General features: G+C 48.6%; 1 protein-coding gene across 9 annotated transcripts in view; it reads left to right on the top strand.

Annotated features, from left to right (window-relative positions):
• Positions 1-25,437, top strand: part of LOC109894910 (smoothelin-like) — a 69,489-nt gene that overhangs the window by 4,453 nt on the left and 39,599 nt on the right. For 7 of the 9 annotated variants that reach the window (XR_004210768.1, XM_031830029.1, XM_031830025.1 and 4 more), the window contains exons 2-5: positions 6,519-6,682; positions 8,701-8,779; positions 9,305-9,383; positions 9,834-9,913. Coding sequence is in view for 7 of the 9 variants with exons in the window: in XM_031830029.1 (XP_031685889.1) it covers positions 6,519-6,682; positions 8,701-8,779; positions 9,305-9,383; positions 9,834-9,913 (402 nt within the window). In the remaining 2 variants the exon portion in view is untranslated. Of the gene's footprint in view, positions 1-665; positions 930-6,518; positions 6,683-8,700; positions 8,780-9,304; positions 9,384-9,833; positions 9,914-22,222; positions 22,332-25,437 lie in introns of those variants that run through there. The other 2 variants (XM_031830028.1, XM_031830031.1) reach the window with 2 other exon arrangements.

The raw sequence follows: 25,437 nt of genomic DNA, 5'->3' as shown, positions 1-25,437 counted from the left end.
GGTCTTAACCACAGAGGAAAATACATATTGCCATGCTCTGGTCACTCTCCCTGTAGGCCTGGGACGGGCAACTCTAGACCTCAGGGGCTGAAGTGGTGTCACTTTTTCTCCATCCCTCGCAAACACAGCTCATTAAACTAATTGAATTCTAAACTGAAGATCATGATTAGTTGAGTCTGGTGTGTTAGCTGAAGCAAAAGTGTGAAACCAATCAGGCCTCCGAGGACTGGAGTTGCCCATCCCTGCTGTAGGATGACGGGCAGGCAGAGACAGTGTCTCTCTGCTGTGTGTCAGGGTAGAGAAAAAACAGCCACCTTCTTCCCCAAGGTACCGAGCGACTTACAATCACACAGCCTGAGCAACGTCCTGCTGCTACTCCACTCCGGGCTGTATTCACTCTACATCACAGCCTACCTCTGGAAGGAATCCTCCTCCTCCTCCCCCAAGCCCGGTCTCAGAGCACAACAAACCCTCAAGGTTGTGTGGTAAACTTTTGACTGACAGCGGGTGTGCGCGTGTATTGGTCAATGAAAAAGTATGTCCTAATTCCAGTTCAACTGTTTTTGTTCATTTGACGGGTATATCAAACGTGTGGTATGGGTAGACATCCTGACGGGCATCCAGTAAGAGCTCAAGTGTTTACGGCTGAAAACATATTCAAAACAAACGGTGAAAAGTGGGTGTTTGTGTATGATGGGGGGTGTAATAATTTCCTGAACGGGGGTTAGTGTAGCAAAGCAGCAGATTGGATCAGTGCCTCAGACTCCAGTGTGAGGCCCAGAGTTAGTTTGTCCTTGTAAGGGCATAGCACACTCCTCAGAGCCGAGTCAGAGCGGATTACCAGCTGCCACTGAGGAAGCCAGCCTGGCACAAACCGAGAGATAGACAGGAACAAACAAACAGAGTTGAGAGCGATGGACTCCGTAGAGGTAAGTTACGTATATAACTGGAGCGTCTCAGGTGTCCTGCTGTCTAATATCATGTTATTTTCTTGGCATCCCACCACTAGCTAGCTGTTAGCTGTCATAAAAGAGAACTGAAAGTCCATCATAACAGACAGGGAAACCTTCTGAACCATTCCCCAATGCCACTGGCAAACAACATAAGTAATACATACCACACCCATTTAAAATGGAAATATGATCATAGTATATAAGAGCCTTATTGCATATGAGACGGCTGAAAGACTTGGTTTCCTGCCTGGCCCCAGCCTGTAGCTTCCAATGGGAAATAAAGGAGTTTAATATGCACTGAATAACCCAGGGCCAGATTACACCTCACTATACTGTGCAGACATTGTTTTCAGAGGGGTAACAGAGAGAAAGATGGAAGGAGGGTAGAGAAGGGATCCTCTTCATGCAGGCTCTGTTATGAGGAGTTCCATGCGTGGGTGGGCCCAGCTCCACAAGGAGGCAAAAGGGGGGCCAATCCCCTCAGTTGAAATGTGTGCCCCTGTCAGTTTTGGTTTTATGTCCCTATATAAAAAAGAAAAAATTGAGTGACGGGTTGCCGCAAAATCTGTATTCGCTGTGCTGTGTTAGCACAATGGACAGAGCGCGTCTCAGTGGGTGTATGGGGGCTGTGGAAAGCCACTAGGGTGGTTAGGAATCATCCTTTGGGTTTCAATAAAAAGCGGGAAAAACTCATCTGTGGTAGGCTAAATGAATAACGTGATACGCCTCCGCTTATAATATTTGATTTAGATTTATAAGGGCGGGGTCAAGCTTACTGTTGAAGTTGCTTGACTCAACTTTGCCTCACCACTACAGAGGTAGCTTCTTAGCTGTAAAGTGTTAGTGTTATTAGCCTTAGCCTATTTTGCTAGCTCGAATCAGCTAATATGCCACAATATATATCACAAATTGGCTTCACCAAAGTACCCAAACAAATCCAGAAGGAGAGTGATGAGGAGCAGCATCAAATCACCAAGGCCGCCAGCAAATCCAGCAGCGACGATGCTGCGGAGCTCCAGCTAGTTACGCTTGCAGAGCCTACCCACCCTTCCACAAGCGTTGTCAGGATAATGGCTTGAAAGCCCCCTCCAACGGTTCCTGACGATCTTGGAAAAGAAGAGCCAGCCCAGCTTAGCCTAGAATCCTACCCAAGCCGCAGGTTCTCAGTCCAAAAACATTAATTTAATAGCAACTGGTTCATAGTAGAGTGGCTGTAATACTTGGTTACTGCAGATGCAGCATTTTGTTTCCCATATCAAAAGTTCTGTGTTGGGTCCAATGCTAATGCAGACAAGGCCTTCACCAAAGCTGGGTATTCTAACAGGATGAATTCAAATAAGAATATGTTCTTAATTGACTAACCTGGTTAAATAAAGGTTAAATAAAACCTTGAAATAAGCTGAATTTAAAATAATTCCAATGTAAGAACACATGATTCCTCTGGGTATAGCTACATATCGGTGTGTTCCATTATAGAAATGCAGTGCCTTCAAAAAGTATTCACACAACTTGACTTTTTCGACATTTTGTTGTGTTACAGCCTGAATTTAAAATGGATTCAATTGATATTTTGTGTCACTGATCTACACAAAATACCCCATAATGTCAAAGTGGAATTTGGGTTTTAGAATTATTTACAAATTAATACAAACATTTTTAAAGCTGAAATGTATTGCGTCAGTAGAGTATTCAACCCCTTTATATCAAGCCTAAATCCGTTCAGGAGTAAAACAATAACAACCAAAAAAAGCAGACACTGAATATCCCTTTGAACATGGTGAAGTTATGAATTACTCTTTGGAGGGTGTATCAATACACCCAGTCACTGCAAAGATAATGGCATCCGTCCTAACTTAGTTGCCGGAGAGGAAGGAAACCACACAGGGGTTTCACCATGAGGCCAATAGTAATTTTAAAACAATTAGAGTTTAATGGCTGTGATGGATCAACAAAATTGTAGTTACTCCACAATACTAACCTAATTGACGGAGTGAAAGGAAAGACTGTAATGAATAAAAACAATTCAAAACATGCATCATGTTTGCAACAAAGCACTAAAGTAATATTGCAAAAAATGTGGAAAAGCAATTACATTTTTGTCCTGAATACAAAGTGTTATGTTTGGGGCAAATCTGATTCAACACATTACTGGGTACCACTCTCCAAAATATCAAGCATAGTGGGGGCTGCATCATGTTATGGGTATGCTTGTAATTGTTAAGGACCAGACTTTTTCAGGATAAAAAAGAAAGTTAATGGAGCTAAGCACAGGGAAAATCCTAGGGGTTCAGTATGCTTTACAACCAGACACTGGAAGATGAATTCACCTTTCAGCAGGACAGTAACCTAAAACACAAGGCCAAATCTACACATGCTGCTTACCAAGAGGACAGTAAATGTTCCTGAGTGGCCCAGTTTTTACTTAAATCTACAGCAAGACCTGAAAATGGTTGTATAGCAAGTGTCAACAGTGAATTTGACAGAGCTTGAAGAATTTTGAAAATAATAATCCAGGTGTGGAAAGCGAAGAGACTTACCCAGAAAAACTCACAACTGTAATCACTGCCAAAGGTGCTTCTACAAAGTATTGACTCAGGGGTGGGGATGATTATGTAAATGCCATCATTCACTATGTCATTGTGTGTCTTTAATCCGTTTAGAATTCTGGAATAAGTGTGGAATAAGTCAAGGGGTATGAATTTCTTGAAGGCACTGTATACCACTACAGTGGGCTCCCTCTATCGATTACACACACCTAGGAGTCAAAAGTGAAATAACTGTGTGTCCGTGTCTGGTTCTTTTTGTTATTTTGTGTTTTTCTTGGCAGACGCCCAAGTCAAAGGTATGTTTTATTTGCTCTATTACTCATTACTTTCCTGTACCGGCCCAGTCGTTGGCACAAGTTTTTCTTTTCCTTCTTCCCCCTTTTTCCAAATGGACAGATGGAGGGAAAGACGGTTACAGCTGCTGGCCTGCTGCCAACAGTCATTTTCTCGCCCTGCATGTCTGGACCTATCAGGGTTGACGTTAGGTTAAATCCTGTGAACATGTTGGCCAGTTGGAGACTCTTTGGAACCCACCTGATGCTGTTACTTAGTAACGTGCTGTTGGCGTGGGGCAAAAGTCAGTCCTAATGATCACAAGTTATTGTTTCATCTTGTGATCTAAATGTCTGTGTTGTAAGGATTGGGGTAATTAATCTGGACAGCTGGTAATGCAAGCCAGACCACCCTCCATCTGCAGTCCGTCACATTCTCTGTTCATGGGATGAAGAAAGTTTTTATGGCATTCTTCCTCTTGATCAACAGAAATTAATGTGATTGACTCCCTCCCACACAGGCAGCATGTGGTGGAGTAATTGGTGTGCTTAATTTGTGCGCTATAGTTGTAGCCTAGCTCTCACCTGTTTTCACTGGTTTGTCTCTCCGGCTCCAGGCGCTCTCTCTTATCTGAAAAATGAATAAATAAATCTCTAAATTACTCAAAGTAAAACACTAAATCCTAGTTAAGGACTTGGCAGCATATTGGGATATGTAATACAATTATAGCATTCACGCAGCAAAAAGCTCATTGTGGATAAAGGGACCGCCCTGTGTGGTGGAAGTGTGTGAGAGAGACACTGCGTGGAAGTGAACACGTGCATTTTAATTTCCTCCTCTCCTGCCTGCGCCCTCGAACCTGTCCTACTCTGAACATGCTTCCAGCCCATGTGTCATCTGTGTGAGCCTGTCTGTCCCAGTCCCTGACTGTGTGTTGCTGATTGCCCTCCTTGCCTCTCTCCACTCCTGAGTCAGCAGGAATGTGAGGAAGGACCTGGCCTTTCCCACTCTGCTCTTGTCTGCCCATTTTTGGCATAATGACACTAATTTTCCTTCATTTCTCTCCTGACATCCTATCCCACCATTAACTATCTTTTTTGTCTCCCCTTCATTCATATCTTCTCTTTTTCCTTTCTCTCTCACACACACACACATTTTCTCTTCAGTGAAATTACACGGGTACCCCCTTGAGTAAGAGGCGCTTAGCTCTGTATTTGACTAAACCACAGAGGCCTCAAATCCAGTGACCCTGTGCCTTCCCCACGAGTAGTACTGTACCTCCTGGTTCCTCCTTTACCAGTTACAGGGGCTGTTCAGGGTGGCTTGTTTAAACCCCAGTTTACATCCCCTGCTACCCCTCACACTCCTTTAAGTTAGGGAGCCATTGGCACACTTATGATGTGCCTGGGCCATGTGGGCTGTTCCAGGATAGTTTTAGGTCTCCCAATGCAGTCTGTCTACCAGAGGAGATGGGGCTCTTCATCCCTGCTTGTGTTGACAGGTTGCTGTTGTCTGTTGGAGTAGAGTCCTGCTGCCTCTCCCACCTGACGGGAGACTGCTTCCTCTCCACTCTCCCATACTCTTTGTGCTGCTGTCACTGACATTTTAAAGCACCTGGTTTACACAAATTCTGTGTGCTGCCTGCAGAGACACATACACGCACACACACTTTTCATCCTGCCTCTGTCTAATAAAACACCTCTAACTGATGAAGCCACTTGAGGATGTGTAAAGGCTCCGTGCTTTGGGATGAGAGTTCTAAGTAGCCACTTCATCTGCGGTCTCAGTCAACCGCCATCCACAGCACCCAGGGAACTGCTCCATAGCAGAGAGAAGCTACATACCCATAGATGTGAATGTCTATGGGATAGTACCTGGGGCTCAGAGAGAGCTAGAGAGCTGGGCTATTAGTTTATAGTCAGCCTGGCCCAGCCTCTCTCCAGGGGCCCATTAGCTCAGCAGCAGCTGGGACGCTGTCTGTTTCTCATTGTCCGTTCCATGCTCAGGTGGTCCTCACTCTCTGTGCTTTATTGAAGTTAAATGACTTGTCGCCAAACTATTAAACCATGACCCAGCAGCAACAGCAACACAAACCTGCCTGGCTCTCACAGACTAATATACAACTAACACTTCCTACTGCTCACTCTCCATGTTGAACTTCCTTTGGTTATTTAACAAAGCAAGGGAAAGTCGCACACTGAGCACTCATAAAAGAAGGATTACGTTTAACTCTGGTCTACGACTGATCAGAGCTCAGGCATAACATTTTCAAGATGCTGGGGATTCTGCTGTGTGTGTTCGGCGGGGCAGGGTGGCCATAACTCTGCCCTCTCTTCTGAACGCTTGTCTTAAGAGGGCCAGATGGGGCTACCATGCGAGGCAGGCCGGAGAGAAGAGGGTAGGGCCTGTTTCCCATGGTGAGGCTGGGGTGAGCATGGAGCCATTCCAGAGGTGCTTTGACTGCACTGCCACAGTTGTTTGACTTTACAGGGCAGAGGAAGGCCAAAAAGCTCCAGCAGCACAGCACAGCCAGACTGGCTAATTACCACTCTGGAAATGGAGCATGACCCTCTGTTTTTATGTTGTCTGTTACAAACATTTGTGTTTTGTGTGGGTGTTCTTAAATGGTGGTGGAAGAGGTTGAGTGTCTTGGCAGCTCTCTTAGATGTGTGTTCCAATGTGCTCTCCATTGCTGACCCTCCCGCTCTTTCCCTGTGTGTGTGTGTGTGTGTGTGTGTGTGTGTAGCTGGATGGGACAATGGATCTGGATAAGAGACGGCTGATCCGTTCAGCCATCAGAGAGCTGAGGAGGAGGGAGATGGAGGACATGGAGGCAGCTCTGGCCAGAAAACGCTTCCGGCCAACAAATCTCAGCCAGAACGACAACAAAGAGAACCAACTCACACATAGGTGAGCCTCCTGAATCTGAATATAAACAAACACACACACATACAGACAGACCCCTTACCTATTACAGATTGTACCAGTCCAGGTGAGCTGCCTGGAGACTGAGACAACAAGCACACAAACCCATATAAAGCATTCCATCTCCTTCTGGGGCGGCAGGTAGCCTAATGGTTAGAGCGTTGGACTTCTACTCGAAAGGTTGCAAGATCGAATCCCTGAGCTGACAAGGTAAAAATCTGTCGTTCTGCCCCTGAACAAGGCAGTTAACCCACTCTTTCTAGACCATCATTGAAAATAAGAATTTGTTCTTAACTGACTTGCCTAGTTAAATAAATAAAAAATAATTCTCCAGGGAGGCCTTCTGGGAATTTGGGCCACGACACTGCAGATTGGAAAAACCATGTAGAGACGGGAGGTGGAAGAACAAAAGAACAAATAGAACAAATGTTCTATTTTTCGTTATGCGAATACACACCTGTATTCTCATACATTTCTAATTTGATATCCCTAACAGTATCGCTGGCATAGCCTACAGACGAAAGCACACCCATTTTATTAGGCAGCTGGAAGCCATATCCTGGAGGTAAAGACGTCAATGCAGTCGTTTGCGTACATTTAATTTATTTGTATTTCATTATTCATTATTGACCCGTTACAGCAGGCTTTAGTATTTACTGGTTCAATGATTTGCAACCGCCAGTACCCGTCATGCCACGCAGACGGACGAAAACGGATGACTTTGCCTTAGCGCCACCTCCGCTTCCTGTCTGTTTATTACACCAGTTTGTATTAGAATCCAATTAGGAACATGGTTAACAGGCGAACATCATTTTGTGTGCCCATCATCATCATTGTAGTTTTTATTTGTTTTCTTTGGGCAGTAATGGTAGTGAGTGAGTTGAGGCTGGAGCGTCTAGGCCCAGCCCTGTGGGCGGCTTACTCCTCGTCTCTGCTAATTAATGGCTGGCTTTACTGCAGCCAGCCAGGGCTCCAGCAGCCAGCCAGGGCTCCAGCAGCCAGCCAGGGCTCCAGCAGCCAGCCAGGGCTCCAGCAGCCAGCCAGGGCTCCAGCAGCCAGCCAGGGCTCCAGCAGCCAGCCAGGGCTCCAGCAGCCAGCCAGGGCTCCAGCAGCCAGCCAGGGCTCCAGCAGCCAGCCAGGGCTCCAGCAGCCAGCCAGGGCTCCAGCAGCCAGCCAGGGCTCCAGCAGACCGCCAGGGCTCCAGCAGACCGCCAGGGCTCCAGCAGACCGCCAGGGCTCCAGCAGACCGCCAGGGCTCCAGCAGACCGCCAGGGCTCCAGCAGACCGCCAGGGCTCCAGCAGACCGCCAGGGCTCCTGTTCTGGGCTGCACTTCAGACCTCCCAGATCCCCAACATGAGGACAATGGCCCTAAGCTCCTACATCTCTACTCCTACTGGATCACATTAGGAACAATGACTGTTAAATTAGTTATATTTGCTGTGGTAGTTGGATTACTTGGGTAACAAAAATAACAGGACATGCCCCTTTAAAGCTGGTGGAATATGTGTATAAACCACATGTGCAGGCACGGGCGCGCACACAAACAAAAGCCTTCTGAAAGCAACGTTATTCTTTGCTACTCACTCGAGAAATGTAAAATATATTCTCTTCCAACTTCCACACTTCCTCCAATCCCAATAAGGCGAGGTGAGAGGGAAAGAGAGGCAGATAGATATACAAGGATGGAGAGGAGGAAGAAGAAGTCTTTGCCAGGCTGTGTGCTTCTCTCCTTTACGTGTTTCTCATGCTGGGGAATCTCTTTTTCTGAAGCATGACATTTTTTCCCATCCAAGAAAAACTGTCTGGCATCTTGGGTTACTCCACCGCCTGCCCGTCACACGCTATAGTTCCGAGTGGAGCAGTGAGGTCCACAACACTGTATGATGTCTCCCAATGTGGATTACACTGCCCCTCGGGCAACCCTAATATGTGCAGGTTCAAACATCACCAACTATCATATAAGCAGCATTCTGATGTGTCAGTGTGTGTTTCTGTATCTCAGGTCAGAATTGGGGGGCTCCCTAGACGTGCTCTCTGTGAAACTACAAGCCATCCAGGACATTGAGGAGCTGACTGGACTGGTGAGGGTGTGGATGTGCACCGCACACACTACTTGTGAATTTACTGTTAGACATCATCAATACTAATATTTCACAAGCCTCCATAGGCCATAGACGAACCTCCCGTAGGCCATAGACGAACCTCCCGTAGGCCATAGACGAACCTCCCGTAGGCCATAGACGAACCTCCCGTAGGCCATAGACGAACCTCCCGTAGGCCATAGACGAACCTCCCGTAGGCCATAGACGAACCTCCCGTAGGCCATAGACGAGCCTCCGGTAGGCCATAGACGAACCTCCCGTAGGCCATAGACGAGCCTCCGGTAGGCCATAGACGAACCTCCCGTAGGCCATAGACGAGCCTCCGGTAGGCCATAGACGAGCCTCCGGTAGGCCATAGACGAGCCTCTAGTGACTAGATGGTTACATTACTAGTCAGCCTGTTTTTCTCATCTGTTTCTGCAGCTCTATATGTCCTTCTGAGTTTGTCATGAATGGTTCTGAGCATCACTGTCCCTGTGTTGTATTGGCTGTCCTGTCTGTCAGCTGCGCGGTGCCAATGAGTATGAGGAGAGGAAACTGATCAGAGCTGCCATCCGCCGCCTCCGAGACGAGGAGCAGCAGGGTGAGTACAGAGGAAGAAGTGGAGGTAGAAAGCGCACAGCATGTAGATCCTGGACAGATCCCTGGTGTTCTAGGTGGGACCCAATTTCAGGGGTGAGGCAGCGCTTCTCTACCTCTGACATGTGTAAATCTGTACAGCACTCATGGGCAGCGGTGCAGATCCTACCTGTGATGGTGGTGCAGTTTGCAGTCCATTCCTGCCATTCCTTGCTTCTATCTGGTCTGTATGAGGCCCCTAGCATACACACCCTTCCTCCAGGGGGCAGGTACACAGCGCTCCCCTGCTGCCTGATGAGAATATTTGATAGGTTTGGATCCTCTCCTTATCAATACTCAGTCATCACCAGAGTAACCACACAGGCCTTCTTGTCTCACTCTGTGCTCAAGTTTTATGGCTATAGCTGAGGTGTGTGTGTTGTGTGTAACCAGTTGCTTGTGGTGTGTGTTTCAGGTACATGGGAGAAAGGGAGGACCACCGGCCGATGTCTGGAGTCTGAGGGCCTGGAGCTCCAAAGCAGCCTGGGAACAGGGGTGAGTACAGAGATGGGGGAGAAAGAGAGGGAGGTGGTAGAGCAGGGGTGAGTACAGAGATGCAGGAGGGGGGGGGGGGTAGGAAAAGTACAGCGAGGGAGGTGGGAGCAGGAAAAGTACAGCGAGGGAGGTGGGGGAGCAGTAAAAGTACAGCGAGGGAGGTGGGGGAGCAGTAAAAGTACAGCGAGGGAGGTGGGGGAGCAGGTGTGATTACAGAGAGGGAGTTGGGGGAGTAGGAAAAGTACAGCGAGGGAGTGTGGGAGCTGGAAAAGTACAGCGAGGGAGGTGGGAGCAGGCAAAGTACAGCGAGGGAGGTGGGAGCAGTAAAAGTACAGCGAGGGAGGTGGGGGAGCAGTAAAAGTACAGCGAGGGAGGTGGGGGAGCAGGTGTGATTACAGCGAGGGAGTTGGGGGAGTAGGAAAAGTACAGCGAGGGAGTTTGGGAGCTGGAAAAGTACAGCGAGGGGAGGTGGGAGCAAGCAAAGTACAGCGAGGGAGGTGGGAGGAGTAAAAGTACAGCGAGGGAGGTGGGGGAGCAGTAAAAGTACAGCGAGGGAGGTGGGGGAGCAGGTGTGATTACAGCGAGGGAGTTGGGGGAGTAGGAAAAGTACAGCGAGGGAGTTTGGGAGCTGGAAAAGTACAGCGAGGGGAGGTGGGGGAGTAGGAAAAAGTACAGCGAGGGAGGCTGGGGAGTTGGGGTGATTACAGCGAGGGAGGTGGGGGAGAAGGCAAAGTACAGCGAGGGAGGTGGAGGAGCAGGTGTGATTACAGAGAGGGTGGTGGGGGGGGCAAAGTACAGTGGGAGAGCAGTAAAAGTACAGCGAGGGAGGTGGGGGAGCAGAAAAGGTACAGCGAGGGAGGTGGGAGCAGTAAAAGTACAGCGAGGGAGGTGGGGGAGCAGTAAAAGTACAGCGAGGGAGGTGGGGGAGCAGGTGTGATTACAGAGAGGGAGTTGGGGGAGTAGGAAAAGTACAGCGAGGGAGTGTGGGAGCTGGAAAAGTACAGCGAGGGAGGTGGGAGCAGGCAAAGTACAGCGAGGGAGGTGGGAGCAGTAAAAGTACAGCGAGGGAGGTGGGGGAGCAGTAAAAGTACAGCGAGGGAGGTGGGGGAGCAGGTGTGATTACAGCGAGGGAGTTGGGGGAGTAGGAAAAGTACAGCGAGGGAGTTTGGGAGCTGGAAAAGTACAGCGAGGGGAGGTGGGGGAGTAGGAAAAAGTACAGCGAGGGAGGCTGGGGAGTTGGGGTGATTACAGCGAGGGAGGTGGGGGAGAAGGCAAAGTACAGCGAGGGAGGTGGAGGAGCAGGTGTGATTACAGAGAGGGTGGTGGGGGGGGCAAAGTACAGTGGGAGAGCAGTAAAAGTACAGCGAGGGAGGTGGGGGAGCAGAAAAGGTACAGCGAGGGAGGTGGGGGAGCAGAAAAGGTACAGCGAGGGAGGTGGGGGAGCAGAAAAGGTACAGCGAGGGAGGTGGGGGAGCAGAAAAAGTACAGCGAGGGATGTGAGGGAGCAGAAAAGTACAGCGAGGGAGGTTGGGGAGTAGGCAAAGTACAGCGAGGGAGGTGGGGAGTAGGCAAAGTACAGTGGGGGAGTAGGGAAAGTACAGCGAGGGAGGTGTGGAGCAGGGAAAGTACAGCGAGGGAGGTTGGGGAGTAGGAAAAGTACAGTGGGGGAGCAGGTGTCACTACTAAGAGGGTGATTGGGGGGGCAAAGCACAGCGGAGTTTGGGGAGCAGTAAAATACAGCGAGGGAGGTGGTGGAGTAGGCAAAGTACCACGAGGGAAGTGGGGGAGTAGGAGAAGTACAGCGAGGGAGGTGGGGGAGCAGGTGTGATTACAGAGAGGGTGGGGGGGGCAAAGTACAGCGAGGGAGATGGGGGAGCAGAAAAAGTACAGCGAGGGAGATGGGGGAGCAGAAAAAGTACAGCGAGAGAGGTGGGGAGAAGAAAAGTACAGCGAGGGAGGTGGGGAGAAGAAAAGTACAGCGAGGGAGGTGGGAGCAGAAAAGTACAGCGAGGGAGAATGGGGAGTGGGCAAAGTACAGCGAGGGAGGTTGGGGAGTAGGCAAAGTACAGCGAGGGAGGTTGGGGAGTAGGCAAAGTACAGCGAGGGAGGTTGGGGAGTAGGCAAAGTACAGCGAGGGAGGTTGGGGAGTAGGCAAAGTACAGCGAGGGAGATTGGGGAGTAGGTAAAGTACAGCGAGGGAGGTGAGGGGGAAGTAAAGTACAGCGAGGGAGTTGGGGGACCAGTAAAGTACAGGGAAGGAGGTGGGGGGCGGGAAAGTACAGCGGGGGAGGTGGGGGAGCAGAAAAGTACAGCGTAGGAGGTGGGGGAGTAGGTCGAAGTACAGCGAGGGAAGTGGGGGATTAGGTGAAGTACAGCGAGGGAGGTTGAGGGAGAAGGTGTGATTACAGAGAGGTTGGGGGGGGCAAAGTACAGCGAGGGAGGTAGGGGAGAAGGTAAAGTACAGCGAGGGAGGTAGAGGAGCAGGGAAAGTACAGCGAGGGAGGTGGGGGAGCAGGAAAAGTACAGCGAGGGAGGTGGGGAGCAGTAAAAGTACAGCGAGGGAGGTAGGGGAGTAGGCAAAGTACAGCGAGGGAGGTGGGGGAGTAGGCAAAGTACAGCGAGGGAGGTGGGGGAGAAGGTGTGATTACAGAGAGGTTGGGGGGGGCAAAGTACAGCGAGGGAGGTAGGGGAGAAGGTAAAGTACAGCGAGGGAGGTAGAGGAGCAGGGAAAGTACAGCGAGGGAGGTGGGGGAGCAGGGAAAGTACAGCGAGGGAGGTGGGGAGCAGTAAAAGTACAGCGAGGGAGGTAGGGGAGTAGGCAAAGTACAGCGAGGGAGGTGGGGGAGTAGGCAAAGTACAGCGAGGGAGGTGGGGGAGCAGGAAAGTACAGCGAGGGAGGTATGGGAGAAGGTGAAGTACAGCGAGGGAGGTGGGGGAGCAGGGAAAGTACAGCGAGGGAGGTAGGGGAGCAGGGAAAGTACAGCGAGGGAGATTGGGGAGTAGGTAAAGTACAGCGAGGGAGGTGAGGGGGAAGTAAAGTACAGCGAGGGAGTTGGGGGACCAGTAAAGTACAGGGAAGGAGGTGGGGGGCGGGAAAGTACAGCGGGGGAGGTGGGGGAGCAGAAAAGTACAGCGTAGGAGGTGGGGGAGTAGGTCGAAGTACAGCGAGGGAAGTGGGGGATTAGGTGAAGTACAGCGAGGGAGGTTGAGGGAGAAGGTGTGATTACAGAGAGGTTGGGGGGGGGCAAAGTACAGCGAGGGAGGTAGGGGAGAAGGTAAAGTACAGCGAGGGAGGTAGAGGAGCAGGGAAAGTACAGCGAGGGAGGTGGGGGAGCAGGGAAAGTACAGCGAGGGAGGTGGGGAGCAGTAAAAGTACAGCGAGGGAGGTAGGGGAGTAGGCAAAGTACAGCGAGGGAGGTGGGGGAGTAGGCAAAGTACAGCGAGGGAGGTGGGGGAGCAGGAAAGTACAGCGAGGGAGGTATGGGAGAAGGTGAAGTACAGCGAGGGAGGTGGGGGAGCAGGGAAAGTACAGCGAGGGAGGTAGGGGAGCAGGGAAAGTACAGCGAGGGAGGTTGTGGAGTAGGAAAATTACAGTGGGGGAGTAGGGATGATTACAGAGAGGGCGGTTGGGGAGTAGGAAAAGTACAGTGGGGGAGCAGGTGTCACTACTGAGATGGTGGTTGGGGGGGCAAAGCACAGCGAAGGAGGTGGGGGAGCAGGGAAAGTACAGCGAGGGAGGTGGTGGGGTTAGGAAAGGTACAGCGAGGGAGGTTGGGGAGTAGGAAAAGTACAGTGGGGGAGCAGGTGTCACTACTGAGATGGTGGTTGGGGGGCAAAGCACAGCGAGGGAGGTGGGGGAGCAGGGAAAGTACAGCGAGGGAGGTGGTGGGGTTAGGAAAGGTACAGCGAGGGAGGTTGGGGAGTAGGAAAATTACAGTGGGCGAGCAGGTGTCACTACTGAGAGGGTGGTTGGGGGGGCAAAGCACAGCGAGGAGTTTGGGGAGCAGAAAAATACAGCGAGGGACGTGGTGGATTGGCAAAGTACAGCGAGGGAAGTGGGGGATTAGGTGAAGTACAGCGAGGGAGGTTGGGGGAGAAGGTGTGATTACAGAGATGGTGGGGGGGGCAAAGTACAGCGAGGGAGGTGGGGGAGCAGGGAAAGTACAGCGAGGGAGGAGGGGGAGCAGAAAAGTACAGCAAGGGAGGTGTGGAGCAGTAAAAGTACAGCGAGGGAGGTGGGGGGAGTAGGCAAAGTACAGCGAGGGAGGTTGGGGAGTAGGAAAAGTACAGTGGGGGAGCAGGTGTCACTACTGAGATGGTGGTTGGGGGGGCAAAGCACAGCGAGGGAGGTGGGGGGAGAAGGTGTGATTATAGAGATGGTGGGGGGGCAAAGTACAGCGAGGGAGGTGGGGGAGAAGGTAAAGTACAGCGAGGGAGGTTGGGGAGCAGGGAAAGTACAGCGAGGGAGGAGGGGGAGCAGAAAAGTACAGCGAGGGAGGTGGGGGAGCAGGGAAAGTACAGCGAGGGAGGTGGGGGAGTAGGAAAAGTACAGTGGGGGAGCAGGTGTCACTACTGAGAGGGTGGTTGGGGGGGCAAAGCACAGCGAGGAGTTTGGGGAGCAGTAAAATACAGCGAGGGACGTGGTGGAGTAGGCAAAGTACAGCGAGGGAAGTGGGGGATTAGGTGAAGTACAGCGAGGGAGGTTGGGGGAGAAGGTGTGATTACAGAGATGGTGGGGGGGCAAAGTACAGCGAGGGAGGTGGGGGAGAAGGTAAAGTACAGCGAGGGAGGTGGAGGAGCAGGGAAAGTACAGCGAGGGAGGTTGGGGAGCAGGGAAAGTACAGCGAGGGAGGGGGGGAGCAGAAAAGTACAGCGAGGGAGGTGGGGGAGCAGGGAAAGTACAGCGAGGGAGGTGGGGGAGCAGGGAAAGTACAGCAAGGGAGGTGGGGGAGCAGTAAAGTACAGCGAGGGAGGTAGGGAGCAGTAAAAGTACAGCGAGGGAGGTGGGGGGAGTAGGCAAAGTACAGCGAGGGAGATGGGGGAGCAGGTGAAGTACAGCGAGGGAGGTGGGGGAGTAGGCAAAGTTTTATTTTTTTATTTTTTATTTCACCTTTATTTAACCAGGTAGGCTAGTTGAGAACAAGTTCTCATTTGCAACTGCGACCTGGCCAAGATAAAGCATAGCAGTGTGAGCATACAACAAAGAGTTACACATGGAGTAAACAATTAACAAGTCAATAACACAGTAGAAAACAAAGGGGGGGTCTATATACAATGTGTGCAAAAGGCATGAGGAGGTAGGCAAATAATTACAATTTTGCAGATTAACACTGGAGTGATAAAAGATCAGATGGTCATGTACAGGTAGAGATATTGGTGTGCAGAAGAGCAGAAAAGTAAATAAATAAAAACAGTATGGGGATGAGGTAGGTGAAAAGGGTGGGCTATTTACCAATAGACTATGTACAGCTGCAGCGATCGGTTAGCTGCTCAGATAGCTGATGTTTGAAGTTGGTGAGGGAGATAAAAGTCTCCAACTTCAGCGAAAGTAAGTACAGCGAGGGAGGTGGGGGAGCAGGTGTGATTACAGAGGGGGTGGGGGGGGGCAAAGTACAGCGAGGGGAGGAGGGGGAGCAGAAAAGTACAGCGAGGGAGGTGGGGGAGCAGGGAAAGTACAGCGAGGGAGGTGGGGGAGCAGTAAAAGTACAGCGAGGGAGGTGGGGGAGTAGGCAAAGTACAGCGAGGGAGGTGGGGGAGTAGGCAAAGTACAGCGAGGGAGGTTGGGGAGTAGGCAAAGTACAGCGAGGGAGGTGGGGGAGCAGAAAAAGTACAGCGAGGGAGGTGGTGGGGTTAGGAAAGGTACAGCGAGGGAGGTTGGGGAGTAGGAAAATTACAGTGGGGGAGTAGGGGTGATTACAGAGAGGGAGGTTTGGGGAGTAGGAAAAGTACAGTGGGGGAGCAGGTGTCACTACTGAGAGGGTGGTTGGGGGGGCAAAGTACAGCGAGGGAGGTGGAGGAGCAGGGAAAGTACAGCGAGGGAGGTGGGGGAGCAGAAAAAGTACAGCGAGGGAGGTGGGGGAGCAGGGAAAGTACAGCGAGGGAGGTGGGGGAGCAGGGAAAGTACAGCGAGGGAGGTAGGGGAGCAGGGAAAGTACAGCGAGGGAGGTGGGGGAGCAGGGAAAGTACAGCGAGGGAGGTGGGAGCAGTAAAGTACAACGGGGGAGGTGGGGGAGCAGAAAAGTACAGCGAGGGAGATGGGGGAGTAGGAAAAGCACAGTGAGGGAGGTTGGGGAGCAGTTTAAGTACAGAGGGGGAGTAGGGGGAGCAGGGGTGATTATAGAGAGGGAGTTGGGGGAGTAGGAAAAGTACAGCGAGGGAGTGTGGGAGCTGGAAATGTACAGCGAGGGAGGTAGGAGTACAGTGAGGGAGGTGGGGGAGTAGGAAAAGTACAGTGAGGGGAGGTGGGGGAGTAGGAAAAGTACAGTGAGGGGAGGTGGGGGAGTAGGGGTGATTACAGCGAGGGAGGTGGGGAGCAGGGGTGATTACAGAGAGGGAGGTGAGGGGGCAAAGTACAGCGAGGGAGTTGGGGGAGCAGTAAAAGTACAGCGAGGGAGGTGGGGGAGCAGTAAAAGTACAGCGAGGGAGGTAGGGGAGCAGTAAAAGTACAGCGAGGGAGGTAGGGGAGCAGTAAAAGTACAGCGAGGGAGGTGGGGAGAAGAAAAATATAGCGAGGGAATGTATAGCGACACAAGGAGTGTATTTTCATTCTTTAAACCCCATTCATTTCTGGCCTTGTAGACACAGAGACAGACTGGAAATGTACAGTGAGGGGAGGTGGGGGAGTAGGAAAAGTACAGTGAGGGGAGGTAGGGGAGTAGGAAAAGTACAGTGAGGGGAGGTGGGGGAGAAGGCAAAGTACAGCGAGGGAGTTGGGGGAGCAGTAAAATACAGTGAGGGAGGTGGTGGAGTAGGCAAAGTACAGCGAGGGAGGTGGGGGAGCAGTAAAGTACAGCGAGGGAGGTGGGGGAGCAGTAAAGTACAGCGAGGGAAGTGGGGGAGCAGTAAAGTACAGCGAGGGAAGTGGGGGAGCAGTAAAGTACAGCGAGGGAAGTGGGGGAGCAGTAAAAGTACAGCGAGGGAGGTGGGGGAGTAGTAAAAGTACAGCGAGGGAGATGGGGGAGCAGTGAAAGTACAGCGAGGGAGGTGGGGAGAAGAAAAGTATAGCGAGGGAATGTATAGCGACACAAGGAATGTATGAAAAGTATAGCGACACAAGGAATGTATTTTCATTCTTTAAACCCCATTCATTTCTGGCCTTGTAGACACAGAGACAGAGAGGAAATGTGCTCTGGTGTTTAGTGAAGACAGTAATTCCTTGGTCATATCAACTCCCTGCGAGCCAGGCCTGTCATTTTACACACTACTATTTACCCGGGCTGTCACTCTCCACACACTATGTCAGTCACACTGAAGGGAAATTAAAAAGTTTGATTATGTGTGGCAACCAGAGCTGTGTGTGTGTTCGTCTGTTTCTGGCTGTGTCGGAGAATGGAAGAGAAAAGCAATGTAGTCTCTCTCCCATTCAACCTCCTCCTCCTCTCTTGCTTTCTCTCTTCTTTCAGAAGCCCTTTAAAAATGTGGTCAGGAGAGCCCCCCTTGTGGTCAGTGAAGTGAACTACTGCATTCACAACCGTAATACTTCAAGATGAAATCCTATATTTTATCCTGTGAAAGCATTGCAGGTTGCCTGATGAGCTTAATGTGTTGATAATGCTTAGAGACATCTCTGTTAAACAACAACATAGTCTCTAAGAGCAGCTCGCCTGGGGCCAGATGCTAATCTTATTGTTGCTTGATCAGTTTGTCTGCACAAAAGACAGCATCCCTATTGGGGAAACAGTTTGTTCTTATTGTATGCTGTCATTCCTGTAGAAATTGGGTTGGTGATGGGGGTTAGGCTACATGCTCAGCCGGAGTTACTATGACAGAACAATGCTTACCGCTCTAGTACCTGCGGCGGCAGGTAATCTATCGGTAAGATAGGCGAGCCAGCAACGAAGGGTTGCCGGTTCGAATCCTGGGTCCAGTGGGAAAGATCTGTCAGGAAGTGAGCAGGCAACCGGAGGGTTTTTGCTGCTATCAAATACTAGATGCCATTGAGCAAGGCACTTAACCCCCCACAACAGCTCCCCCATCCCAGTGTGGCAGCCCTCCTGCACTTCTCCGTTAAAAAAACTGTATATGTCTTTCGGAGGTGTTTGGTTAAGAGCGGAAGTCAAATTTCGGTTGGACCTTGTGGGCATTTGACCAATAAAGTGATCTTAATTAGAAGTCCTGTCTTGGTTGCTTTTGGGTCAGTTAATGGCTTAGGTCACCTTTTGTTTCTTCGTAAACTGTATTTCCTTAATCTGGTTTTGTTTGTCATAGATGTTGGCACCAAATACTGACTTTAGTATTGTGTTAAACTATGCAATTGTAAGAGGCTGGAGGGAATAGTTCAGCCCACACATCTAGCAGATGAGAATTAGTGGCTGGCACCTTCTATAAAGGTTGTATGCAATACTATGTATGTGCCTGTTCTTGTTCTTGACTGTGTCTGTAGTTGATCAAATACAATTTTATTTGTCACATACATGTGTTTAGCAAATGTTATTGCGTGTGTAGCAAAATGCTTGTGTTTCTAGCTCCAACAGTGCAGTTATATCTAACAATACACACAATCTAAGGTAAAGGAATGGAATTAAGAATATATAAATATTTGGAAGAGCATTGTTAGAGCAGCATAGACTAAGATACAGTAGAATAGGATAGAATACAGTATATACATATGAGATGAGTAATGCAAAGTATTTAAACATTATTAAAGTGACTAGTGTTCCTATTATTAAAGTGACCAGTGTGTCCCATATGCATTGTATATTTGAGCCAATGTCTGAGCTCAGTGTGTACTAGCGACTCCTGTGTATACTAGTGACTCGCGCACTAGTGGCTCCTGTGGCGGGCCCAGGCACAGTGCACGCTAACCAGGTCGCCAGGTGCACGGTGTTTCCTCCAACACATTGGTGCGGCTGGCTTCCGGGTTGGATGCGCGCTGTGTTAAGAAGCAGTGCGGCTTGGTTGGGTTGTGTTTCGGAGGAAGCATTGCTTTCGACCTTCGTCTCTCCTGAGCCCGTACGGGAGTTGTAGCGATGAGACAAGATAGTAACTACTAACAATTGGATACCACGAAAAGGGGGTAAAATAGAAAAAGGATTGTAATATCCCATAACTTAAGTAAATTAGGAAGAATTCTGAACAATGGGACCAGCGATGCTAGTTAGCAATGGCGCTGGTACTATGAATCTGAAAAGCTTCCTCATGAAATTAATAGCTTATGCTTACCTGGGTATCTTCAACTGAGGTTCTAGACAGGAAGTAGCAATAGCATTTTTGGGGTTGTGGGGCACACTGCCTGCTTCCTCTCAGGTGGATGGGCTGTTCTGCCCCCTCCACCTGGGGCTACAGGTGGGGTGAAGAGGAGAGGGTGAGGTAATGGGGGCAGACGGACACCACCAGCCCACCAGCTGTGCTCCAGCAGTCTGTCTTCAGTCAGTCTGCTCCCTCTGTAATGGGGCCGTGGCCAACAACAACAACCGCAGCCACCAGCAGCAGGGCTCCTTCCACACATCACAGGAGCGGATCTCTTTGAGCTACGCTTGATTGTCCTGGGGCAGATGGAGGCCCCAGATAATGGCCTATAGTTGAGACACGTGTGCACACACACAGGGAGTAGAGGTCTATGGCAGCCAACTACAGACAACTGAGTCTAGCAAGCAGCTGCTGACACATATACCGAGTGCACAAAACATTAGGAACACCTTCCTAATATTGAGTTGCACCCTCTTTTGCCCTCAGAATAGCCTCAATTAATCAGGGCATAGACTATCCAAGGTGTCAAAAGCATTCCACAGGGATGCTGGCCCATGTTGACTCCAATGCTTCTCACAGTTGGGTCAAGTGGTCTGGAAGTCCTTTGGGTGGTGGAACATTCTTAATACACACGGGAAACTGTTGAGCGTGAGAAACCCAGCAGCTTTGCAGTTCTTGACACACGCACACCAGTGCGCCTGGCACCTACTACCATACCCTGTTCAAAGGCACTTAAATATTTTGTCTTGCCCATTCACCCTCTGAATGGCAAACATTCTCAATTGTCTCAAGGCTTATAAATCCTTCTTTAACCTGGCTCCTCCCCTTAATCTACAGTGGATTTAACAAGTGACATCAATAAGGGATCATAGCTTTCATCTGGATTCACCATACTACGTGCATGTCAAATCATTGGAGTATATCTCTTCTATCTTACATTCAAATGAGAAATAGGTATACACATGTCCAACTGTGGTGGGAGTTTTTGTGTATTTATCATAGCTGTTGCTGCATGCTCTGTTTTTTTCGCCAGACACCAGTGGGCCTGCTAGTGGTTATTGATTACTATGTTTATAATGAACGTGCTTAAATTGAGAGGGGATGGCTGAGGTAAAAGTTTCCTTCTGGCCAGTAAGGATTGCATTTTGTACACGTTGCAGCTCTAAACTGTAATTACTGTATGGGTGAAGGAATTTTGGCTTGAAGAAATAACTTTTGTGGGACAAAAATAATATGTATTTGTTTAATGTAGTCTGAATTCTAACTGCAGCGGTTAAATTCTAAATTTCTATTCAGTCTGAAGTAACTCTGTACTTGCAAAAACAATGGAGCATAATTTGGTAGAAACAAAGAAAAAGTGTGTCAAATGTAAATTTTCAACCAAGGCGACCTGCTAACTTGCATAGAGCCCCAAAGTGAAGGTTTCATAATACCCATAAAACCTAGCGGTCAAACAGGGAAATGGTTCCAATCAGTATTCCACTATTCATTTTTCTCATAGGTAATTTTAGATGCACTTAAAATAAGGGCTGTGTTTCGTGTAGGTTTACCTTGCCGTGACGTTTTGATTACCATGTTATTCTCTCTCAGACAAAGTGACTTATCAATATATTCGCCTCGATTTACTCTGATTCTAAAATGATCATTCACATCAAAGTAGAAATCATGCAAGACTACAAATCCCTGCAAGCTCCTGCACGTCATCTCTAGGTAGAGGACACCTTTGCTAACCGGTATTGTTTCAATTAAAAATTTGCACAAGACAGTTCACAGAATTGTCGATTTTAAATACATTTAGCTATTTCTGCAAAAATTCTGCAAACATATCCTCTGTGTACAACGTATAACACCAAATAATGCATGCAGAGCAGAATTAGTCCAATACCCGCTAATGATCAAAATCCAGAAAAGAGCCGCTAAAATCTACAACCACCTAAATGGAAGTGATTCCCAAACCTTCCATAACAAAGCTATCACCTACAGAGAGATAAACCTGGAGAAGAGTCCCCTAAGCCAGCTGGTCCTGGGGCTCTTTTCATAAACACAAACAGGGCCTCAGTACAGAAACCCAATTAGACCCAACCAAATCATGAGAAAACAGAAAGCTTATTATTTCCAATGTGTCAAGTAATTAACAAAACAATAGAGCAAACTAGAATGCTATTAGGCCCTATACAGAGAGTACACAGTGGCAGAATACCTGACCACTGTGACTGACACAAAATTAAGGAAAGCTTTGACTATGTTCAGACTCAGTGAGCATAGCCTTGCTATCGAGAAAGGTCGCTGTAGGCAGACCTGGCTCTCAAGAGAAGACAGGCTATGTGCACACTGCTAACAAAATGAGGTGGAAACTGAACCTCCTCCCAAATGTAAGACCATATTAGAGAGACATATTTCCCTCAGATTACACAGATCCACAGAATTTGATAACAAACCCGATTTTGATAAACTCCCATATCTACTGGGTGAAATTCCACAGTGTGCCATCACAGCAGCAAGATTTGTGACCTGTTGCCACAAGAAATGTGCAACCAGTGAAGAACAAACACCACTGTAAATACAACCCATATTTGTTATTTATTTTCCCCTTTGTACTTCAACCATTTGCACATCGTTACAACACTGTATATATACGTAATATGACATTTGAAATGTCTTCGTTCTTTTGTAATTTCTGTGAGTGTAATGTTTATTCATTTTTATTGTTTATTTCACTTTAGTATATTATCTACTTCACTTGCTTTCGCAATGTTAACATATGTTTCCCATGCCAATAAAGCACCTCGAATTGAATATAGACAAGGAAGGAGGGAGGGAGGGTCTGAGAAGGAGCCCTGTGGTGACAGAAAGGGAGGGGAAGTGGAGGGAGTGGCCTGTTGGTGAGTGTGTGTGTGTGTGTGTGTGTGTGTGTGTGTGTGTGTGTGGTGACTGAGAGTTGAGGCAGGGTATAGGACGTCCTGACTACGAGAGTGAGAGAGGGTGACAGACAGGCAGCAGAGCCAAGAAGGTAAATGACATATTCTAGTTCTTCCACTCTAACATACCTAGGTCTACTCCTCTGAATACCTGTCATTTTTTCATACTTTTTTTCTTCCTTATCAATTTCCGTGTACTTCTCTTAACACAAACTCATCCATGTTTCTTGTTTCTCTTTGCATTGAGACCTGAGGACCTGGCTTCCTGAAGTTTAACTGAGGTTTAATTTTAGGACAATTGGGCAGTCCTTTCAGAATTTATTTCTATTGGTTTCAGAAATCCATACAAAATAATATACAGGTGTGTGTATTTTGAGCACATTATTGTTAAAGTAAATGGCGACTTTACAAATGGTTATTCATCAGATCTGTTTCCGTGGCCAGGTGTGTGCAGTATGGATCAGGTGAGGTGGCAGAGACGGACCGAGAGTCTTGTTTGTTCACTAATCTGATATGATCATAAACTTGTAACCAACTGAGACGAGCAGTTTATGATGACTGGTATAATGGCAACCAATATCTTCTGTACTGAGTGAATATGTGCTGGAGAAAGGGTACAGCAAGACAAAGGGAGATTAATGGAGGAAGGGAGAAACTGCTTTAACTGGGCTTTGAATGAGGGCTGGGTAAGGGAAAAATGGGAATGAGGTTTATGGGTAAATTCTCTGTGGGTTGTCTCTTGTCCAGGCTGTGTGTGTGTGATGCAAAAATGATTGCTACTTAATTCCTGCTACTGTATTTCACTTACTGGAGGTGGACCGAGTATGTGTGTGGTTCCTCAGGCTTTGCCATGCAGTCATGGAAAAGGACCCTGTCTCTCAACGAGCCATGTGCAGGCATGGAGAGGAGTGCCTGACCTCATCACATTCTGATCTCATCTGCAGACTGATGGATTCAGTTTCCATGGAAAATTAGCCAATTCTAACCCAGGTAGCTGCAGTAATCCCTGGTTTAGCTGAGCTGCCACTGCTCTGCATGGTGAAGTAGTCTGACACGGCTCCGTGCCTCAGTCCGCTCCGCCTCATTGTTGTTTCTGTGGCTCTGAGGGTTCAGAGGAGTTCAGATGGCCCACGCCTTGCTGTGGTCAGGCCAGTGGACAGTTGCCATTTTTGTGTGTTTACGGGGCAGTTTTTTCACAAATACAACCCTGACCGAAACAAACAGCCTCCTGAACCCTTATGGTGAGACCATGATCACCACAGAAGGAAATAGGAGCCCAGCTCACACGGAGGCCACAGAGTTGATGAGGCCAGGGCACTGGAGTGGGTCTGCCTCTGCTCTGGTTCCACTCTGTCAGGTCTGCACTGTTTGCCTGGGCCAGTCACCAGAGACCAAAGAGAGCCTGCTAATGACAGTTTGGGATTGACAGGTCGTGGGATTGGATCGTCTGCTCTTTCTCTCTTTTTTTCTATCTCACACACCATTTTATCTCCGTTTCCTTCTCTGTCTCTGTGACAAGTATGTTCCCTGTGGTTTAGTGGGAGCTGTGAAACCAACACTGTCTGGTTGTCTGTTTCCTGGTCGTGGCAGCTGAGGGGAGGGGGAGAAAAGAGGGGGAAAGGGGAGGAAAGAGAGGGATAGCGGAGGAAAGAGGGGGAGCGGTGTTTCCAGCTCAAATGACATCTCCCCTCAGCTTCTTTGAATGAAGAACCTTCCTGAGGGAGAGAATATTTTAAAGCAACTTCTCATTCTTCTATATTTTCTCTCTGATATATTCTCTGAATCAGCTATTTAGGTTTGGGGAGATTTTTCCGACCTGCAGTCACAGGCTGGTTCTGGCTCGTCATTAAGCTGATCTGAGAGCAGTGCTCCACCTCAGTAAACAGAGTATAAAGCTTCTGTTTGTGTTGTCTGCTGGTGCTGGGTGACTGTGGCACATGACACAGAGGCTGTTGATTAGCCTTTCTGTTTGTGTGCTAGACACTCTGTCCTCTAATCAAGGGTTTTCCAAACTGTCCTGTCCCCCACCCTAGCACTACACAGCTGATTCAAATAGCCAACTCGTCATCAAGCTTTTATTATTTTAAATCAGCCGTGTAGTGCTAGGGTAAAAAGACAACGTGCACCCGGTGGGGTGTAGCTAGGCTAATTGAGGCCACATGATTCACTCTCTCCTCAACCCCATTCAGATTAAACAGCCTACCTGTTGGTTGAGCCTACTCCTTTTCCTTTTGCTAATGTTTCTGCAATTTTATTCCATCTTGCATTGCGTTAGGGAACTCACTCCACTTGTTACACCTAGAGTCTCCTTGCCGCTTTGATTTTAATAAATGAATCATTTGAAATGGTATATCCTTGTATGTAACAATGTAACATGGATATTTTTATTTAGATAAAGCCTTTTCAGTGTTAAAATGGGCCTAAACATTTTTTCTGCAAAGATTAATCCTCACAAAAGTATTGGAATACTAAAGTCCGTTCAGATATTCTAATAACCGTGCCCATCCCTAGTTTGTGTGGTACCAGGCTTTGTTCACTCTCACCTCCCTCTGATCACAGCCTGATTTGATTAACTATTTTCACAAGGCTGTAATTTTCACCCTTCTCAAACTGCTGACAGCTTTATCAGCCCCAGGATAACCGGCATTAAGCAAATATGTGCTGTGTTTGTGTGTCCCAGGTTTTATGAGTTTAGAGGTTGGTGGATTTGAGTGAAATATGCTCTAGGCCTGTCTTGTAATTCACATGTCCCTCCCTAACCACCACCTCTGTGTGCTTCGTTACATTAGGTAGACATGTATTAGTAGTGGCACTCTGCTGTAATTCTGGCACAAACATGATGACATTGTAGTTTCAGGGCATTTTAAAGATGGAATCCGCATTAGGGAAAACCGCACCAATGTCCCACCAGCACCTTTATTGCAAAAACAAGTTTTTAGAAATGTTTGCCAATATATAAAAAAACATGTAAAACTGAAATATCACATTTATATAAGTATTCAGACCCTTTACTCAGAGCTTTTGTTGAAGCACCTTTTGCCAGCGATTACAGCATCGAGTCTTCTTGGGTATGACACTAAAAGCGTGGCACACCTGTATTTTGGGAGTTTCTCCCATTCTTCTCCGCAGATCTCCTCAAGCTCTGTCAGGTTGGATGGGGAGCGTCGCTGCACAGCTATTTTCGGGTTTCTCCAGAGA

The sequence above is a fragment of the Oncorhynchus kisutch genome, linkage group LG8, assembly GCF_002021735.2.
Source record: "Oncorhynchus kisutch isolate 150728-3 linkage group LG8, Okis_V2, whole genome shotgun sequence".
NCBI lineage: Eukaryota > Metazoa > Chordata > Actinopteri > Salmoniformes > Salmonidae > Oncorhynchus > Oncorhynchus kisutch.
This window is presented reverse-complemented; position numbering and strand designations above follow the sequence as displayed.